This window comes from Trichomycterus rosablanca, chromosome 10, assembly GCF_030014385.1.
Source record: "Trichomycterus rosablanca isolate fTriRos1 chromosome 10, fTriRos1.hap1, whole genome shotgun sequence".
In the NCBI taxonomy this organism is placed as follows: Eukaryota; Metazoa; Chordata; class Actinopteri; order Siluriformes; family Trichomycteridae; genus Trichomycterus; species Trichomycterus rosablanca.
In genome coordinates this window covers 15,351,798-15,373,984 of record NC_085997.1, presented here as the reverse complement: position 1 = coordinate 15,373,984, position 22,187 = coordinate 15,351,798, and the positions used below count along the sequence as shown (strand labels likewise).

At 36.4% G+C, this 22,187-nt stretch overlaps 1 protein-coding gene across 2 annotated transcripts in view; it reads right to left on the bottom strand.

The window, feature by feature from the left end:
- The window catches only part of prkcea (protein kinase C, epsilon a), a 90,170-nt gene that overhangs the window by 16,330 nt on the left and 51,653 nt on the right, over window positions 1-22,187 (bottom strand). For both annotated transcript variants that reach the window (XM_063002861.1, XM_063002862.1), the window contains exons 3-11: window positions 17,820-17,985; window positions 16,619-16,653; window positions 15,775-15,863; window positions 15,309-15,438; window positions 13,153-13,295; window positions 12,903-13,002; window positions 12,166-12,368; window positions 10,354-10,527; window positions 2,574-2,728 (exon numbers count right to left, since the gene is read on the bottom strand). In XM_063002861.1, coding sequence (XP_062858931.1) covers window positions 2,574-2,728; window positions 10,354-10,527; window positions 12,166-12,368; window positions 12,903-13,002; window positions 13,153-13,295; window positions 15,309-15,438; window positions 15,775-15,863; window positions 16,619-16,653; window positions 17,820-17,985 — 1,195 coding nt within the window. The remainder of the gene's footprint in view (window positions 1-2,573; window positions 2,729-10,353; window positions 10,528-12,165; window positions 12,369-12,902; window positions 13,003-13,152; window positions 13,296-15,308; window positions 15,439-15,774; window positions 15,864-16,618; window positions 16,654-17,819; window positions 17,986-22,187) is intronic.

Here is a 22,187-nt window from a genome sequence, read left to right as displayed (position 1 = left end):
CTGACAAACTCTGCTATAGCACTGGTAAAAGAGATGGGCAAGCTACCTTTTATCATTACTGAGCAAGTAAAACCATTAATAAAAACAATATCCAGCTATATATAAAACAATAACAGCTATAAAATCTTTATAGAACATTGAAAGAAAAATGGGTTTTATTAAGATAACTGAAATGCTGACTCTCACATTGCATAAACATAGCTGTCCCTCACTTGTCACATCATCAATTGAGCTATGGAAAACTGGCTGATCAGCCACACACAAGCCTAAGATCACCATGCTCAAAAGAAATAAGTAATGCTGACTAATGAATCTGGGCTTAGCACATGATTGCAGAAGAATGCAGTGGTAAATGTGAAGGTTAAATGTGAAGTGTAAACTTGACAGTGGTCATTGGCTAATTTCAATGGCTTGGACAGTACAGAACACAGTGACATGCAGTCTCATTGATGGCAGGACCAACGAAGACCTATAAATGCTTGGGTAGATGAATTAAATGAATCCAAACCTTATAATTACAGAACCAATTTTAGATGGCATACAGCTCCATATTTTGAGTAAAAAAACTAAAGAATTGAATGTTAAGACACCAAACATAACAGATAATAAGTAAAACATTATGTTTGTGTACCACCAATTTTTACTTGACCGTTTAATTATCAAAATAGCAAACTAACTTATTTGATCCTTTCTAAAACCATTGCTCTGATGACTCAGTTGAAATACTAGAAGGTGTAGAGTTTAACAAATAACCAACATGATAAACACGGCAGTAGTAGTATCGAGTAGTAATGTGTACTTTATGAGATAAACCCAAAGCTACTCATTGGATAAGACTTCTGATGGGCTGAAGTAGTCAGCAATTGAACTACAGATATGACAGCTTTTCTCTGATAATCTATAGTTTGTCTTCGCATCGCCAATGATTGTGCACTAATGAGAAATTTTAGGAGTGATAAGAAGGTCCTTTACAATGACAAGTAACTTTAAACCAAAATCCAACCTGTCCTGTCAAATACCTAAATACTTCTTTAAAATAAAAAAGGAGGAAAAAAATAAGAGTATTTATTTACAAAATAAATAAATAAAAATAAAGAAGTAGCACTAGCACACCAGGGCAGAGATTCTGAACTCCTCGGTTCGAAACTCGGCATTGCCACCGGTCGGCTGGATGCCATCTAGCGGGCATAATTGGCAGTGCCTGCAGCAGACATGGTTCTGCTAGGGTGGGATGACTGGACTTTAAACACTGTGTAAGGACCCTGATAGGCAGATTTCCAACAGCAAAATAAAAAGTAATCTTGGATAATGTTTCATCTGTTCTGCTCGCAGTGCTACAAAACCTGGTAAAACTAAATTAATTATTAAAAATTTAACCTGTCAGTTTAGATTTTTTTTTTTTTAAGTTTAAAACACTTGTCTTATTGAATGCCACTTTTAACACAACTTAAAGGAATTAATTTGTCTGGTGAGACACAAAAGACCAATTCCTGTAATTTACTAATTAAAATACACCCCAAATGTAGGCAAACATCCAGGTAATAATGACTAGTACATATTTGTGAGTAAATCAGGCATGAATCACTTAACAGGTGTAAATTCCACCAGTTTGGTTGCATGTGTGGTTGTTATACTGTATGTCACATCCCATGTACCTTCTAGTAGTCACATGTGAATGGGTGATATGTAAACTGCAGTTTGAAGCTGGCATGTGTGAACAACACAAAACCAGCTCACTGTCAGTTAAGGTAACCCTGTATTTATATGGGTTTTGAGTGTGAACAAGGTTTGGCCATTAAATAAAGCAGTGGTAGCTTCTCTGAGATTAGCAGGATGGCCTCGCTGGTCAGGCTGGACAAGCATTGATGATTGTTATGCTCAGAGGCAGTGACTGCACTTTCAGGCTTTCAAGATTTATTAGAGCAAAACAATGATGTACAACTGATCTTGCCTAGTGCCTGTAAAGCATGTTTATATGAAGTGAGTCCAATATTTGCAAGCAGCGCACAATGAAAATCAGTAAGCCATGAACTTTTTGAAAGTTTTTCAATACAGTAGGATGTTCTTAGCTGTCCACCAAATAATATAGGAATAAATGATAAAATCTTACAATTTTAAATGCTTAATGTGAAATTAAAAAGCTTAACATGGCTTAACCTATCAAAGCAATGAAATTTCTTACAAAATGTCTTAAAATTTTTATTTATCATTCCCATGTTGGTTTATTGGTCCACTGCACTGTTTTTGGTGCATAAAGCAGCTTTATACTGTTTTCCTCATATATGGTTTATAATAGGATAAAGACAGTTTTTAGATTTACATAAAGTTATGATATTATTTAACAGAGAACATAAGTTTTAATGAACAGTGTAAAAGTAATCTTTTTTTATATTATTAATTTTAATTCTAAGCCACATTTAGCCACATCAGGTTGTTTCCAGCAGCCTGCACTTAAACTGAAAAAATATGAGGGGAGCAACTATATATTAATGCCCTATAGTATAGTTCATATACTTTCAGCCATAAAGTGTAAGTGCTGACATTTTCAGTGAATGTATGTGTAGTTATTATACCTATAGATAACTCCATGTTGGTGCAGAAACATGAGGGCAGATGTGACTTCAGCAGCATAAAAACGTGAACGAGGCTCATCAAACTTTCTTGAGCGCTGGATTTGGAACATCAGATCTCCGCCATTCACATATTCCATAACAAAGAATAACCGATCCTGTAGTGAGAAAGAAGAAATGAGAGGGGTTAGGGCAGGAGTTTATACTTGTTACCTATAAGCATGTATTAGACAGTATGTGAACAACACATTTATACAGAATGACTTGCAATACCTGCATTTTTAGTGGTGGCATTATGACTATTAATACAATACAAGCAATTGATGATTGAGGGCATTGATCAGAGAAAATTCTAACATTAGACAAGGATAACTTGAGTAAACACAAAATACAGTTTTTAAATAATCCTTTAATTAAATTGTACATTCTATCTGTTAAAAGAACTTGTATAATCATTTTTATCACACCTTATTCAGTTCATAATATGTGCCTTTTAGACATGAGTTTGTACATAATAATACAAATAATGTACAGCATAACTTGTCATTTCCACTCTATCCTGGTCAAGTTCTACTGGGAAAGACTGGACACAAGGCAGGAATAAACTGAACAGAGTGCCAATACATTGCAGAGCTTTGACTACCCCCCTCCCTCAGACATAGCCAATCATGTCTGTGTAGACACCTCTGAGATTCAAATCTGGATCACAGTAGTGGTGGGCTGGCATAATACACCGCTGTATCCACCTGAGTGCATACAGATATATTATGTGGCAATCTTGGACAACAATATTAAACATATTAAATAATATAGCTTACTGATATGTTCTAAGCAAGTATGAAATTATGAAAATGTGTATATGAAATTTGGGCAGGTATTAATGAAATAACAAGTGGATTAACGGGTAACTTCTATATATATGATGTGAACATACATTCCCTTAATACAAAAAATATCTACTCTTCAGCATGAAACCAATTCTGTTTTTCTAAAATAGTTTAACTACAAACAAATAATAACAATAGAATTTAAACAGCCCAGCAGGATCACCGCCTCTTTAATCCAGTCTGATGAAGCATCCAGCACCAGGGGAATAAGAAAAGGAAAGGTTAGTCTTCCTGTGTTCCTGTTTTGTGATGTGGGAAATGGGAGGGAGTGCATACAGATATCCACTTAACTGTTTCTTGTCAAGTGCCATTGTTGTCCTCTTTAGAGTGCACAATACGGAAGCACAAAAAATATTTTGTATTTTGTAAAACTCTGTCTCTGATGAGAAGGAAGAGGCTTCAAGTGTGGTTCTAAAAATGCTGATCTCTGATCTCAGTCTCTGTATGCACACAAACTGGAGGAGAGTACGATCTATGTAGCACATATTAAACAGCAGTTAGACGTTATATGGAACAATTTGTATGGAATTTTATTGTGAATTTATTGTGCAAGCTTAATTAAGTATGATTAAAAAATACAGACATTACTTGTGTGGCACAGTATTACACTAGCCCTCCACAGCTGGGATCCGTGTTCAAATCTTAGCAGTGCTATTGCCCAAACGTGTTTACACAGACATGATTGGCTATGTCTGAGAGGGGAGGAAGGCCGAAGCCCTTTGTTATATTGGTGCCCTGTCTAGGGTGTTCCTGACTTGTGCTCACTGTTTACCGGCAAAACAGGACCCACTTTGACCTTAACCGGGATAAAGCGGTTCATAAAAATGAACTGAAATGAAAATAAATTAAACCAGACTCCTGTGACAAGCAGGTTTGATGTATTGGCTACCAGTGCATACCAGTGAACTGGCCATTGTATTTATGATTAGCTCCTTCTAAAAATGTAATTATTTCTTAATCCTTTAATTAAATGATTTTATTTAATATTTAGTGAAATAGTTCTTTTTATTTATAGACATATACATGTTTATAGTGCAAGATGCTATTTTTATTTTTATTAATACAGTTACACTGACATTAATTTTTCAAAACAACAGTAACAGTCCGTGGTTTGATAAATTAGTATTAAAAAACATAAAATGACACAGATGCTTCTGCAATGGTTACTAGGAAACAATGGCTGCAATATAGTAATACAATCTAACAAATAATCAATCCATTGCAGGATATTACACAGTTACTATCTCACAAAGAGAACTTGCAACACTTCTTACAGACATTGATTAAGGGATTACACCAGTGTTACTGTGTGGCACAAACACTGAACCTTTAAAACACAAAATTCATCAAAAACATATTTTTCTATTATGTACATATGGTTTTTTCACACAAATGGCCAAAACTGTGTTTGATAATCAAGGTACATTTATATTTTCTTACTACATCTAAGTTTTTATTAGATTTAATGTACTTTTTAAACACACTTGATATATTGGTTATAGGTTTAAATAAAGTACAAACAGACCTTTCTTACTGAGCCAGTACCCTCAAGGATAAATCTTTTAAACCTTTAGTGTGTATTTTTAACATCAAAAAGCACTTAAACTTATGTACATTTAATGACTTTATGGTACACTATAAAGTCATTAAACGTCTTTTTTACGTCTAACAATGTAAAAACTAAAAGAATAGTTTAGCACTCCAGTCCTTCTATTTCTAAAAACTAAATGTAGTGTCTATATTTCCACAAAAATTCTGCCGATCTGCAAAATTAAGCATTACATAAATAATTTTAAAATAAATACACGTCTAGTCCTTCAGTTCACCATGAAGTGTACAAAACATTAAAATGATAAAACATGGCCTTGGTCAGACTATATGCCACTATAACCTTAGACAAAGAACTTTAAAGTAAATAAAAAAAAACTTTAAAGACAAATAAATTGTTAAAGTCCGTGTTCATGGACTAAACATATCCAAGGTGTTAGACCAAAGGGCAAGAAAAGCATAACCTTGCTCACAATTTACAAAACATTACAAGGAAAAATCCATAAATTAGTCTTGTGGTCTAATATGGTTAAGGCTTAATTAATTGTTTGTATGTATAGATTAAATGTGTAACGGGTCAATCTAACACATAGATTGGCACAGATGACCACCAGATATGCCTTTAAGAGCCGAGGGGGGCATGGAGGTCCAAATTACTGACATTGCCAGTTTCTTTAATAGGCATTCTCTGCGCCTCATTACACGTTAATTTGCTGCACCTGGCACCAATAGCATTGGTCAGCTATTATGCTTTTACCCAAGAGTCTCTGTCCAGCACTTTTTCGTCAACATTCTTTTAATCTTTTTTAACAGAAATGTCAGAGCTCTCTGTTGAAATAAATAGGAAGCACTGAGGTCGAGTAAAGAAGTAAATGTTAGTTTGCCATTATAAACTCTGCAGGAATATGATAGGGATAGGAGAGTATTTGGAATTTGTGTTAGGATTATAACTCATAGCCTTTGAAATGAGGTTGCTGATTCAAAAACACTAGCTTAAACCATGCTTAAAATTCTATTCACCTTGTTAAACCTATTCACTTTTTAAGACAGTTATATATAGTTGATAGTCACAAAATTCTACAAGAATTAGAGTACTTAAAAGTCATTAAAATGGAAAACACACTTTGATCTGTTCTCCACAGCCGTATGAGCATGAAACAAGCTTAAGCTACATTTAAACAGGGCCTGCAAAAACATCACATTTCATCTAAATACAGCAGAAAAAGGAATGCAGGGTCACACAAACACCGCTCGCATGCTTTTGTTGTAGGAAACTGTTCAGCAGGTGACTTGGATATGAATCTAATTTCTGGAATGTGAGCACTCCACCTTGCAGAAGTGCTAATTGTCATCTCAAGCCCTCTCACACCTTAAAATCCTCAGTCTCACACCTGTCTTATCTAAATATGCAATCTCTCTTCAAAGCATCAAGATCACCATGTAATAATTCATTCATTCATTACAAATAGATCTAGTGTAGTAGGTTTGGGAAGCTGTGTTTGCCTTCACCACACTCATGCACATACTGATCATGTCTAAGGTAGCTCAACTCACATCTATTTACACATATTTACTAACCAATTTTTACACAGGTGGGTGAAGATTTTGAGTGTTTCTGGTTTGAAGAGTGAAACATTCCACCACAAAAAAAGGTACAGGTGCCTATACCCACATTTTACTGTTTCCTGTCTGCTTGAGATTAGATATGTGTGTCCATCTAAATGCATTTGTCAAATGTATAGAATTAGCTGTTAACAGAAGACAGAATATGGTTTCTTCGGTGGCATTTTAGCGAGTGATATGGAAATGCTTTATATGACACATAGACTTTGCTCTTTTGAACTAGAGCAGTCAAGGCCATACATATTAACTTCTCTCTCTGTCTCTCTCTCTTTCCATATATGTATATATATATATATATATATATATATATATATATATATATATATATATATATATATATATATATATATATATATATATATATGATTATATTTTATATCTTTAATATACATTATTTTATTAACTGCAAATGTGTGTATGTATGCATATATGTATATATAGAGTTTAAAGCATATACAGTGTATCACAAAAGTGAGTACACCCCTCACATTTCTGCAAATATTTCATTATATCTTTTCATGGGACAACACTATAGACATGAAACTTGGATATAACTTAGAGTAGTCAGTGTACAGCTTGTATAGCAGTGTAGATTTACTGTCTTCTGAAAATAACTCAACACACAGCCATTAATGTCTAAATAGCTGGCAACATAAGTGAGTACACCCCACAGTGAACATGTCCAAATTGTGCCCAAATGTGTCGTTGTCCCTCCCTGGTGTCATGTGTCAAGGTCCCAGGTGTAAATGGGGAGCAGGGCTGTTAAATTTGGTGTTTTGGGTACAATTCTCTCATACTGGCCACTGGATATTCAACATGGCACCTCATGGCAAAGAACTCTCTGAGGATGTGAGAAATAGAATTGTTGCTCTCCACAAAGATGGCCTGGGCTATAAGAAGATTGCTAACACCCTGAAACTGAGCTACAGCATGGTGGCCAAGGTCATACAGCGGTTTTCCAGGACAGGTTCCACTCGGAACAGGCTTCGCCAGGGTCGACCAAAGAAGTTGAGTCCACGTGTTCGGCGTCATATCCAGAGGTTGGCTTTAAAAAATAGACACATGAGTGCTGCCAGCATTGCTGCAGAGGTTGAAGACGTGGGAGGTCAGCCTGTCAGTGCTCAGACCATACGCCGCACACTGCATCAATCTGCATCGGTCTGCATGGTCGTCATCCCAGAAGGAAGCTGACGCACAAGAAAGCCCGCAAACAGTTTGCTGAAGACAAGCAGTCCAAGAACATGAATTACTGAAATGCCCTGTGGTCTGACGAGACCAAGATAAACTTGTTTGGCTCAGATGGTGTCCAGCATGTGTGGCGGCGCCCTGGTGAGAAGTACCAAGACAACTGTATCTTGCCTACAGTCTAGCATGGTGGTGGTAGCATCATGGTCTTGGGCTGCATGAGTGTTGCTGGCACTGGGGAGCTGCAGTTCATTGAGGGAAACATGAATTCCAACATGTACTGTGACATTCTGAAACAGAGCATGATCCCCTCCCTTCGAAAACTGGGCCTCATGGCAGTTTTCCAACAGGATAACGACCCCAAACACAACCTCCAAGATGACAACTGCCTTGCTGAGGAAGCTGAAGGTAAAGGTGATGGACTAAACCCAATTGAGCACCTGTGGCGAATCCTCAAGTGGAAGGTGGAGGAGTTCAAGGTGTCTAACATCCACCAGCTCCGTGATGTCATCATGGAGGAGTGGAAGAGGATTCCAGTAGCAACCTGTGCAGCTCTGGTGAATTCCATGCCCAGGAGGGTTAAGGCAGTGCTGGATAATAATGGTGGTCACACAAAATATTGACACTTTGGGCACAATTTGGACATGTTCACTGTGGGGTGTACTCACTTATGTTGCCAGCCATTTAGACATTAATGGCTGTGTGTTGAGTTATGTTCAGAAGACAGTAAATCTACACTGCTATACAAGTTGTACACTGACTACTCTAAGTTATATCCAAGTTTTATGTCTATAGTGTTGTCCCATGAAAAGATATAATAAAATATTTGCAGAAATGTGAGGGGTGTACTCACTTTTGTGATACACTGTATATATATATGTATATACTGTATATATATATATATATATATATATATATATATATATATATATATATATATATATAGTATATATATATATATATATATATATATACACACACACACACACACACACACACACAGTAATTAATTATTACTAAACATACATTGAACATTCTTAAACATACAATATATGTTTGCCCTGCTCTAGTATACCATCCAACCCTAATTTGCAACTCTTTTCCCTTTTCTGTTGATGCATGCTCAATAATCCAGGTACACAAATCCACAAAGTTGAATCAGTTCATCTGGACACAAGTTTGTTGTAGAGATACGTTTCATCACTCAATCCGAATGACTTCTTCAGTCTTTTCCCTTTTCTGTATTTTGTTTTCTTTCCTGCTGCCTTCTATCACCCCTCTCCTCCTTTGGAGCGTGTATTTGCACCAACATGTCTCTCCACGGTCCCAACATGCCCTTTTAGAGCCCACTATGTAACATTATTTACATTGCTGTGCTGTAATTACGGCCGATAAGAGAATGGCAGCAATCACAGTGCTGATTAAGCATGGAGTTTGAGGTTCAGCTGGAGTGCAACCTTAGTCAGTTCCTCTAGCTTTGTTCCTCAGTTACCCATTTTAGAAATCTCTTATACTCTGCTCCACTGCTGGTGTATGTACAACAACAACAACGACAATAATAATGATAATAACACTAACAATAATAAGGAACAATCTACAGTCAAAAGCAACATACACAACAACTTAGCAAAATACAATATAATATATGCCTAGGATATACCTAAGAGAAGCCAGGACTGAGCATTATTATCAATATATGGCACCTTTTCTACCATCTGTGCACTAAATTTCTAATAATTTTTTTATTATGATCTAGTTTGAACAAAATGTTTCTTTTTTTATTCTTATTATTATTTCTACTAGGCCGTTATGCATTGAAATAATAAGTGAGCCTCTACATGAAAAAGATCTCAGGTTTACACTGCCCCCTTCTGGTTCCAAATGGCTCTTTCCTATGTTTATTTTCTACATAGATTGGAATACATCTTGAAAACATTGTACAGAAATGGTAAAAATAGTAATAAGACTTTGTTGACTTTTAGGTAGCATGTTTTGTCCCGTACAAAAATGCTTGGCTAGACTATATCAAGCTCAAAAATTATTTCTGTCTCCTATGTAGTCCTGTATGGTTTGTGGTGGGTGAGATTGCTGAATAGGAGCCCTGCTATGAATTTCAGATTTGTAAAGCTCACAATGTTTTTGTTTTTTTTCTTTGTTATTTGTTCAGACTAAATCACAGATAAGCTAATTTCATTCTGCGGTTTTTGTGGTCTAATTCTGGTGGATTATTGTAACTGTATAGCACTAAAATTATAATTGCTTGGCTACACTGAAAAGCAGTGTCAGATTGTTCACAACATTTGAAGAAACATTAGAATATAAAATATACAAAACCCCATCAATCAATCAAAAATGTCTAATGATTATAAAGTTATTAGTAGTAAATGTGTTTTTCGTACAGCCATTTCCCTGAAGAGTATTTATGGTGTTATTGGTGCATTGAACATTACTAAATTAGCTACAACACAACTGCACTGTAGACTTTATGTTAGTTGAGGTCACAGTTTGTAATTTTCTGAGGGTTGACAATAATTTTTTACCTTGGTCTGGAAGCAGCAGAAGAGCTGGGTCAGGTAGGGATGTTTTCTGGCCAAAGCCAATATGCGTTTTTCAGTCAAAGTGCAGTCAACATCATCGTCCTGCAGGATGACGTCTTTCTTTAGTACCTTCACAGCATAAACCTCATCTGTTCCTTTCAGTTCTGCAAGCATCACCTAGCCAAGATAATTAGAGAAACACTTAGTTTTCTTTCATTATTATAAAATAAACACCTACATATAATTATGTGACCGTTGTTATGTTATTATGAGTATGATAAGCATGTCATTCTAAAAGTACATTACATATTTAAAAAGGTTCTGCTAGTTATTAAGAGCAAAAAGTAAATGTGTTAATAACCACCATTGTGCACTTTTTGCCATCTCACACAAAGCTATTAGCAATTTAATTAAAAAATGTATGCAATTTCTGTACTAGACACTTCATATTGTTACAGTTATTATTACTTGGTAAAGCAACAGTTTGCAAACCTTGTCAGTAGGTCTGTTGACAGAATTTGCCTTTCTAAGGTTTTAGAGAGGTTCTTTTCTAAGGTGAATTTAAATGTAAAAGCAGTCTTGCTAGGTGGACTGGTGCAGAACTATGCTTTAAACATTTAGGGTAAATTATTTAAAATATAATACAAAAACTTGAACCAGAAGTATTATTCACCTCTACAGTATCATTATGGAGAAGTGAACCCCTGTTATTATTGTTGAGAAGTGTCAAGACACAACTGCAGTCCTTCTTTTACAATTTAATTGACTGGAAATAGTTTAGAAAAGCAAACACCTGGAGCTAAAGGCCCCAATTTAAACTGCATTGTCTGTTGACAAATTGAGATAAAGCACAGATCAAGGCAAGTATAAAAAGGGCTTTGAATGTTCCCAGGGCCACAATAGGCTAAATCATTTTAAAATAAAAGAAACTTGGCACAACTTTGAACTTTCCTATTGGCCAGCAGACAAATTGAGCATTGTGGCATGAAAAGCCTTGGTCAGAGAGGAAAGAAAAAACAAATGATCAAAAGAGTCCTGTGCAGAGATAGCAGGACCTGTTGAATGGGCAATCACCTCTTTAGGACTCCATAAACCTTTATGTGGATAAACTGCACCAAACCAAGGTGTGTGAAGCTTGTAGAAATGTTGTAATTCCTGCCAAAATGGCATCTACAAAGTCTAAATGCATTTGTGAATAAAAGATTTCATGTTTTGATTTCTTAAACTTGTCTTCACTTTATCATAGTGGGTGATTAAGTATAGATTGATGGGTAAAATAGCCATTAAATCCATTCAACATTGAATTCACAAAGTGGCGCAGTGGGATATTCCGCTAGGACACCAGCTCTGGGACTCTGAACTCTCTTGGTTTAAATCTCAGCTCTGCTACCAGTCAGTTGGGCACCCCCTAGAAGGCATAATTGGCAGTGTCTGTAGCAGACAAAATTGGCCACTAGTCTGCTGGGTGGGAAAAGAACAGACTAAAAAGAGGGTGGGGTCGTCGACGCTGTAAAAGAACCCTGGTTAGTAGCCCAAGGCGTGAATATTGGCGAATAAAAAGAGGTCAGTGGACTGCACATGCATTCAGGGGAGCGTGTGTCAGGCAAAAATACCCTCCTAGGACGCGATCGGGGTCCCCAGCAGTGGTGGACTTTTTGGCTATGCTAAACTAGGAGAAAAGGAAAAAATTGATAAATAAAATCGCAAAAGAAAAAACAACACAATGGTGATGTTCTGTTTTAAAATGATGTTACTGTATATATTGGCAAAAAGATAAAGCATTTTTTTCTAGGGTGAGTGCAAATTCACACCTACCTTGCCAAAACTACCCTTTCCCAGGACTTTGATAAAGGAGAAGTTTTCCAAGCTCATCCTCTTCGACTGGGCGTTCTTTACATCTCCGTTCTCATGCCCCTCACCCACTGATCCCTGCAGCCCAGTGGCCATAGGGGAAGAGGAAGACTTGTGTTCCTGACCAAACGACAAAGCCTTACGAATGCTTTCAAGCTCCGCCAGCTCTGAGAACATGAGATTAATAAAAAAAAAAATATGATGTGATATGTGTTTACATTTGTTTTATAATATTTATTTATTTATTTATTTAACTAATGTGTCATACTAAAATTTAAAAAGGACACAACCAGATTATGATGTTAATACACCGACATCTAAACATTTGACAAAACATAACTGCTCTAATTTTATTTCAGTTAAATTTCATTTTATTTAAACAAAGCTATTAACAAAAGACAACAATAGGCAGCTTTACAGAGATCAGTGTCTAAACTGCCAATAAACAAACAAAAACAAAATTATTATCTGGTAATAGCATAAACTGATATACGATGTTCAATTAATCACACTGTAGTTTTAATTGTATTCTTGGATCAACTAAAACAATTAAGTCAAGACGATTTTCGGCCAGTTAAACCATTTAAATGAGAACATTTTACCCTATATATTATTTTATGTACAAATTTTAATTAAATGAAAACCCCACTAGGCAAATTCCCCACTAAACAAATGAAGTGTGAGAATAAGTTGCTGATTACCCTGCTCACAGGGTGATGTAGGAGCTGATTTGCATCGATCAGATTCCTCTGATGAGGTTCCTTCTGAAGTGGCAGCTTGGGCATCCTGCCCTGGAGTCAACTGTAGTCAATAGTCAAAACATGAATTATTATACTTTCCACGTGTCTGTATTTCAGAGCTTTTTATTGTGATTACAGTCTAATCTTATACATCTATGCATCACCACCACCACCACCATTACTGTATTTATGTATGGACAGCTTTATTTGCCTTTTTCCTGCGCTGGGTGCTGTTGGAGATCTTGTCTGGCGTCACTCCAAGATCAGACAGAACTTTGGCAATCCCTCTAGCATCCACTCCACAATTAGGAGCTACATTGGTCTCACAACGCCGGTGTACATTCATTTTACAAACTAAAACACAGAAAAAGGAGAGAGATATAAACACCCAAAACAGTGATTTATATAAACAACACTACATTTAATTAATAATACTTTTATACATTATTTAAAAACTGTATAAAATTAGTGTATTTGATTTGAACACATTGATTATAAACTGTGGAGGTCAGGTGGTGAAGGTAAATTACACTAGTCCACTGGGATCCAGGGTTTTCTACAGCAATGCTATAAGCCGGTCAAGCATCTACATACAGATATTTTTGGCTATGTCTGGGTGGTGGTTGCTGGGAATACAGTGGGGTCAAAAAGTATTTAGTCAGCCACTGATTGTGCAAGTTCTCCTACTTAGAAAGATGAGAGGTCTGTAATTTTCATCATAGGTACACTTCAACTATGAGAGACAAAATGAGAAAAAAAAATCCAGGAAATCACATTGTAGGATTTTTAAGTGATTTATTTGTAAATTATGGTGGAAAATAAGTATTTGGTCAATAACAAACAAGCAAGATTTCTGGCTCTCACAGACCTGTAACTTCTTCTTTAAGAAGCTCTTCTGTCCTCCACTCGTTACCTGTATTAATGGCACCTGTTTGACCTCGTTATCTGTATAAAAGACACCTGTCCACAGCCTCAAACAGTCAGACTCCAAACTCAACCATGGCCAAGACCAAAGAGCTGTCGAAGGACACCAGGAAGAAAATTGTAGACCTGCACCAGGCTGGGAAGAGTTAATCTAAAATAGGCAAGCAGGTTGGTGTGAATAAATCAACTGTGGGAACAATTGTAAGAAAATGGAAGACATACAAGACCATTGATAATCTCCCTTGGGGTCAAGATCTCATCCCGTGGGGTCAAAATGATCATGAGAACGGTGAGCAAAAATCTACACGGAACTACACGGAGGGACCTGATGAATGACCTGCAGAGAGCTGGGACCAAAGTAACAAAGGCTAACATTAGTAACACACTACGCCGAGAGGGACTCAAATCCTGCAGTGCCAGGTGTGTCCTTCTGCTTAAGCCAGTACATGTCCAGGCCCGTCTGAAGTTTGCCAGAGAGCATATGGATAATCCAGAAGAGGATTGGGAGAATATCATGTGGTCAGATGAAACCAAAATGGAACTTTTTGGTAAAAACTCAACTCATCGTGTTTGGAGGAAGAAGAAAAACCCAAGAACACCATACCTACTGTGAAGCATGGGGGTGGAAACATCATGCTTTGGGGCTGTTTTTCTGCAAAGGGGACAGGACGACTGATCCGTGTTAAGGGAAGAATGAACGGGGCCATGTATCGTGAGATTTTAAGCCAAAACCTCCTTCCATCAGTGAGAGCATTGAAGATGGAACGTGGCTGGGTCTTCCAGCATGACAATGATCCCAAACACACCGCTCGGGCAACGAAGGAGTGGCTCCGTAAAAAGCATTTCAAGGTCCTGGAGTGGCCTAGCCAGTCTCCAGACCTCAACCCCATAGAAAATTTGTGGAGTCCGTGTTGCCCAGCGAAAGCCCCAAAACATCACTGCTCTAGAGGAGATCTGCATGGAGGAATGGGCCAAATTACCAGCTACAGTGTGTGCAAACCTGGTGAAGACTTACAGGAAACGTTTGACCTCTGTCATTGCCAACAAAGGTTATGTTACAAAGTATTGAGTTGAACTTTTGTTATTGACCAAATACTTATTTTCCACCATAATTTACAAATAAATTCTTTAAAAATCCTACAATGTGATTTCCTGTTTTTTTTCTTTCTCATTTTGTCTCTCATAGTTGAAGTGTACCTATGATGAAAATTACAGACCTCTCTCATCTTTCTAAGTAGGAGAACCTGCACAATCAGTGGCTGACTAAATACTTTTTGGCCCCACTGTATATTGCAGAGGCCCCGTGATGGATTGGCAATCTGTCCAGGATGTGCTACTGCAAAGCATCCAGTGATACCGGAAACGTCATTACCACTGAAACCCTGACCAGGATAAAGTCATGGTAAAGTGTAAAAATGAAATGAAATGAAATTATAAACTTGCCTTTGCATTGTAGTCCTTGCCGCATCAGCCCCCACAGTAGAGAGCCACAATGGTCGCAGAAGGTCGGTACTTTATAGTTGTGAATACTGAACTTGTGGGGCATGTTTACACTAAAGCGCTGTGAGCCCACCTGTACACAGAAAATACATTACCTACAAAGTTTATGCTTCATTTGCTAATTTAATTTATAACTCACTTATCTTGTTATTTTCTCTTAAACAAAGCATTAAGTTATTTTGTTAGGAGGGGTCCAGAAATATTGTGCAGTTTAAAATGACCACCACCTACCCTATTAATATGATGTTTTTTTTTATATTTAAGAAGAGACAATGCTATATTTAAACTGCACTTGTGAGATAATCAACCTGATTTGCATAAACAAATGTATTTACACTTTCCACTAATCACATCATCTGTGCATAAAAATAAATGAACACGTGATCGTCAAAGAAGAATCAACACTGACCTCTTCTGGAGTGTCATCTTGCTTCTTTGACCCAGGACACTTGGTGATGATGAGCTCGTGACATCGTTTATGAACGACACAGGTACAAACTATAAGAAAAAAACACAAATTCAAATACGTAAAAAGGTTGGATATACTGTACAAGATATACTTATATAGAAGACTGAGCCTGGATATACAAGAGGAAAGGTGTGCAATGCAAAGTGCACCTTTTTGTCAAAGCAGTCTGTGCTCTTAACATTAGTGTTTAATGTACTAAAGCTGTAGCCAATTATATAAATAGTCCCTGGTACAAATTGTGCACTGTTTGGGGTGCATAGTTTAACAGTAGCTTTGAATTTGTAAAAATAATAAACTATACACTTGGAAAGCAGTCAAATTATAGGGAATGTGCTAACATAGAAAAAAAAGGTTGCATTTTGTAGTAAAGTAGGGCATTTTAAATGCATGCCGGGTTGCTATATATGACTGACAAGGCTCTGCAAAAACCAGAGTGACAGAGCAATGTTAAAATACAAATACAAGTTTGTTCCAGATAGATGTATCTAACAGAATTTTTGGTTTGAGAATGTTCTAATAAAAATAATAAAAAATCAATAAATAATAACAATAATACATGTACGGAATAAGGAAAAAGAGTAGAAAATAGTAGAAAAAGCAGAGCATTTTAACCAAGTCATTGAATTTAGGCTTTTCTAATGATAGCAATAAAATCTGTGCTATGAAAAATCTTTTTTTCACTGAAACAGGCCTCCATTATTTGTTAGCTGCATCGTACAAGCAATTTTGACTAAAAGAAGAGTAAAGAAGGCTTAGTAAACATGAGAAAGTAAAAGTTGCCAACCTTGACACTGGTATCCTTGTTTTCCTAACACACCCCTGTAAAAACAACACACAAAACATCTGTTAGACAAACCAGATCTCACACTCTGTCAACCCAGATACATGTCTGAATTTTCCACAGCTCAGAACCACAACCAAAGGCGCACAGCCACCTCTGACCAGTAGAGGGGGATCTTACTAAAGTAAAGCAAAAAGAGTCACATATGAAATAGGCACACTTGCTGCAGGATGAAAAGATAACATTGTGTGGTGTCACACAGGCTCACTGTTGTCTGGAGTTTCACAAACATACAGTTATGCAAATGTCTGACTGTAAAAAACATAACTGTCTGTCTGCTCTATGAATATGATAAATTTGAGTAATGGGGGCTTGCTTAACTGAGCATTATATGAATACATTGAAATTATATTTATCTAATCTAATCTAATATCTAATATAAATATATAGAAAGTAAATAAAGTAGATTAATAAATGTGTACAGTAAGCCATTTGTGTGTTAAAAAGGAGTTTGAAATTACCAGTGATTAATTTATCTTGCACAAAACACTAAAGCCTAAAACTAAGACTTAAGCCTATATTTTATCGAGTTTTATGCAATTTAAAATTTGCTAGCTAGAAATTTTAGATCAGCTATGCTGCACAATAAGGCAGTTTTTACTATAGGCAAGTTAGCACATGTGAAGGTGATGTTAGTGGTGATAGGGTAAGTTGACACTATTCTCGCAAGGGGCACCACCAGTTTTTGGCCCTAAGGATCCCAGAATAAGGTAAATAAGGTAAATAAACACTAGCACTGCCTCTTTGCGTCCCCGGTTGCTGTTCTAATGATCAAGTATTTGTTCATGTTAATTAGTAATAAGTCTATTAAAATAAAATAATGGGAAATTTTCCAATCGGTAGATAAAACTATTCATAATACATGTGTATTATGAAGCACCCACATTTTGACCTGTTGATCTGACTGCACAGTGAATGCACAATTTCAGGATCTGCTCATACTGTACTCAAACAGTTATCATATTTTCATATTTTGTTTGCTTAGCATATGAGTAAGCATTGTGTTTGTAATTATCATCCCACATCTGTAAATGCTGTAGATTAAAGAGACTGGTTGCTGCACATGAGGTGATAATAAAGACAAAAAAAATCAAAGAGTTATACAAAGAAAATTAAAGAGATAGAGATTAAGTAAACATCTTACCAGATGAAATCTCTACAGTGGGAACAATACGTGGGCTGTCTCAAGTAAGTGGCCATAAACTTGTGCCCGTTAACCTGATGGACGCGTCTGCGCACAGCGCCCTGACGCTTTCGAGGTCGCATGCGCTCACGAAACACCCGTTCTTCATTTTCACCAGAGGCTGCAGCTGTCAGACACAGAGACAAATGCAAAGAAAGGTACATTATTTAACCAACGTAACATACAAACCTTAATGCTGAGAGAATATTCATTATTTTGCATTTACAGGTACAGTCAGCGATTCTGAAACACAAAGTACTGACTAGTACAGCATCTCTCTTTAGGCTTTAGTCCTTTAAGCCAAGTGCACTTGCTTGGTCTGAATCCCACTTTCTAGAAGGGGTAGTAATACTACATTTGTTTTATTTGGTTTACTTGTAAAATAGTTTTAAGGGTGGGTATTTTATCTTTATAAATGTATTTAAGTAAGTACTTTACCTTCATCAAGGGTTGCAAGTTTGTCTTTATGTTAACAAAGCTTTAGTGTGTAAAACTGCTTAACACAGTGAAAGTGGAAGTCATATGGAACAGATGCCAAAAACACCATGCCAAAACAAGTTCATCAGTCAGAATATAGATTTTAAATAAAAAAGCAGCAGCAAACAGTCCATCGTTAGAGAATACCAAAATCACTCACATTAACATTTTCTGCCAACATTATGTTGCTTGACAACATGAACAGCTGGAACAATTTAAAGTATATAATAGACAGCTTTACTCACAAATCAAATTAATCATTAGCTGTTGAAAATAAAATTTAAATACCTTTTTAACTGATAGCACAAATCAATAACATTTTAATCAATTAATTATTTACGTCTCTATCTTCATTACATTTGGCTTTGTGAGGGTCACATGAAAATGTTTTTATTTTAGTACGTGATCCCCATTATGGTCCAAGTATCTGGAATTTAGTATGTGCATTTTAAAAGTAGTAAATTACAGTATTTAAACAACTGATTAAGGCTTGCTTTGTCGATATCAGACTAAACCTATCTGCATCTGTCTGGAGTCTTAGTCCTCGTCTGTAATTTTGTAATTCAAAAACAAGAGATGGTTTAATTCAAAGGAGTATCTGGTTAGTTTAAATAAGTCCAGGTTGCACTCTTTCATACATAACTGATGCATGCATTGACAATAATCCCACATATAATGTAAAAAGGTGGATCAAGTTTATAATGTTTCAGTTTGTCTTTACTTAGGTGCCTTTACTCTGATTAAGAGTTAATTAATTCAGTCTTGATTTCCTCATAAGTAATTCTACATGGATTCTATGTATTCAATACAGCACTAGCAGTACTTTCACTCACTCTATGTCAAGTGTATTTACTTGTTAAAAACACAATAAACACAGGATAATAAATTATGTTTGACATTAAAAAAGCAGAGGTGGATAATGTGTGGTACAAAGGTAAGTTACAGCCTACATGTACATTATCATTACAGGCATCCCTCAGTACCACTTCTGTACAGAACCAGAGCAGATGTGAAATAAACTGATAGTTAATTTTAATATTTACTTTAAATTTCTCTTACCTGGTAATTTGCTGACTTTTGTTCATACATAATGCAACACATTATTAACCTAATATTTATACAAATTCAAAAAACAATTTAGTGTTAAAAAAAATAAAAACAGAAATCAGCTGGTTAGATACAAGAATTTAATTAAAGTAGTAAAAACAAAAGATAAACTATTTGACTACCTTGGGTCGCGACCCTTAGGTGGATCGTGAGCCAAAAAATGGGTAGCAGAGAAAAATAATAATAATTAAACAAGCTGATTTTAACAGGCACATAAACGAAAACTTTGGCTTAGCATAGAGAAGCCTTAACTTTATGTTCATGGAGCAACATACTGTGTACACTGACTGAAGTATTCCCAAGCCTGTGTGGTTGCATTCATTACAGAAGCATATTAAGCAGTGCTGTCTAAGGAATTGAAGCTTAGTGAAATAAAGCTTTTCAGAGAGACTTTGCTGGATTTTCATAATTGCTAGTATTTTAATAATTTTATGTAGATGGTGAAATTCTAAAATTGTTTGCAATTAACATGATTCTTATGTTGTTGGACTATCTTGTCTCATTATTTTGACTCTCATTATTAAGTGCTTTCACAAATTGTTGCTTATTTTTTATGAAAGAAATATTTTCATAACTGTTTTCTTTTGTATCTGGCAGTGGCTGTACATTCTCACTTTTACTCTCACTTTGCATCTCTATCTCTCTCTCTCATACATGCACACACACTTAGTAAAGCTACAGCCGTAAACTGCACAGTGGAAACGCACCCACTTGTGCTGGGCCAAACCAGACCTCTTTAAAACAGTATGAACAAACACATATTTCATTCCTCTGCTTATTGTCGATGGAGGGGCCCTTTGAGAGCTGTACAGGCTGTGTGTGTGTATCATGAGAAAGACCTGAGGCCTGACACCACCTGACCCAGCATGGGCCCTGCTCAGCCATGTGCATCAACACTTGTCAAGTCCCATAGCCTGAGGAAAGCACAATGTACGAACCATAGCATTGACTGGTCTGAGCTTTATGTGTGTGTGTGTGTGTTTACATATTAGTGGCTGGAACAAAATCAATTAAGTTAAATAATCTACAACATTGTCAGTATAAAGTTCTCTATTCAGAACAACAATGTATACTTACAAAAGTTTAAAACAGAACTTTAGCACAATTAAATCTATGTATTTCAAAAGTTATGTTCCTGAAGCAGTTGCATTACAGTTGTAGTAGCTATAAAGCTCTCTGACACTGGACTTCAACCAGTGATGGAAAAAAATAAAGCTTTCAGAAGCAGTGGCTTCTAGCCAATTGTATTAAAACATTTCTCTTTACACAAAGCTTTGTATGCTACTAGTCCCTTTTAGCCAAACTGCTTATAACAGAAAACAAATCAGAAAACGACAGTTTGAACCCAAGATATTTCATGTTTTGTCTGCTCAACTTTATTTCATTTGTTAATATACCTCCATTCCTGCATTTCAGGCCTGCAACACATTTTAAAAAAATTGGTAAGGAGGCAATTTAGACCGCAACTCAGCAAAAGCTGATATAACCAGATGGGTGAGGGATTACTTTGGCAAACCTTTTTCAAGCACTACAATACAGAGTTGCATGCACAAATGCCACTTAAAACTTTACTGTGCAAAAAAGAAGCCTTATGTTAACCATGTCCAGAAGCGGTGTCGACTTTCCCCTCAATTTTTCTTTCAATCTAGTTACTCCTGAGGGCTGTAACTCCGACACCTATGCGGTAGCCGGCCGCTTCTTTTCAACTGCACGAGGTAATTTCACACAGAAATCAGTATCAAACACGAAGTCGCACACCGATCTCCATCATCCACCATGTTTTGTGCAGTCGCCATCGAACAGACAGCAGAGGTCATAACTGCAGCAGTATTGAGGAATCCTTCTGGCCCTCCCTCCTTCAGACAAGCCAATTATATCAGTGTAGGAGCTTGACCAATAGCAGAAATTAGTCAACTTTTTCTTTCTTTTTTAATTACAAATCATATAATTAGCATAATTTCAGTGCAAGTTGTGTTTTTAAAAATGTGCATGTACAGTACATTAATTTGACAATTACTTTTTAGCAGTGCAAAAAACCAAGGAATTTTAAATCTTACGTAATTCTTAATTTTGTTTACTCAAATTATGCTGATTATGTGATTTATAGTCATCCAAAATAATAAAAATTATTTACATTGTGCTTTTGTCAGTTAGAAAAGAGGTTTAAAAGAACTAACAAATCACATAGAATTTTTTTTTCTTTCTTTTTTACAAAATGTTGGAACTTTTACAAACAAATGGGGTTTGTAGATGCATTTTCTGGGAAAACAATTACTGACTCTTGTCTATATGTTGCTCTGTACAAACAATGATCAGATATTATTTGGATGATGAACCAATAATGTGGTAGTAACATGCTGTACTTGTCACGTGGGAGAGAAAGGACTCAAGCGTGGAGGTTTAAATAAATAAAAGTTTATTTATTAACAGAAAACACAGAACATCACACACAAGACAGAACTCAAAAACAAACATAAGGAACCCCGATGGACTTTAGCTGGGGAATGCAGGCAGCAACAAAAAGAAAAGAAGAAAACTAAAAGACGCTGGGCGCGAACCCCGGCCGCTCGGGTGAGAGCCGGGCGCGTAACCAGCGCGCTGCTGCCGCGGGGGAAAGCAGATGACTTCATGCGCTTAAGGCGCTACAATTATTTTCGGCTACAAAGCCTCGAAATCGCCTCAGGCGCAGTTCGAGGTAACAGACGGCTCCGTTATCAGCCGCAGCTAGAGCCAATCTGTTAAAGC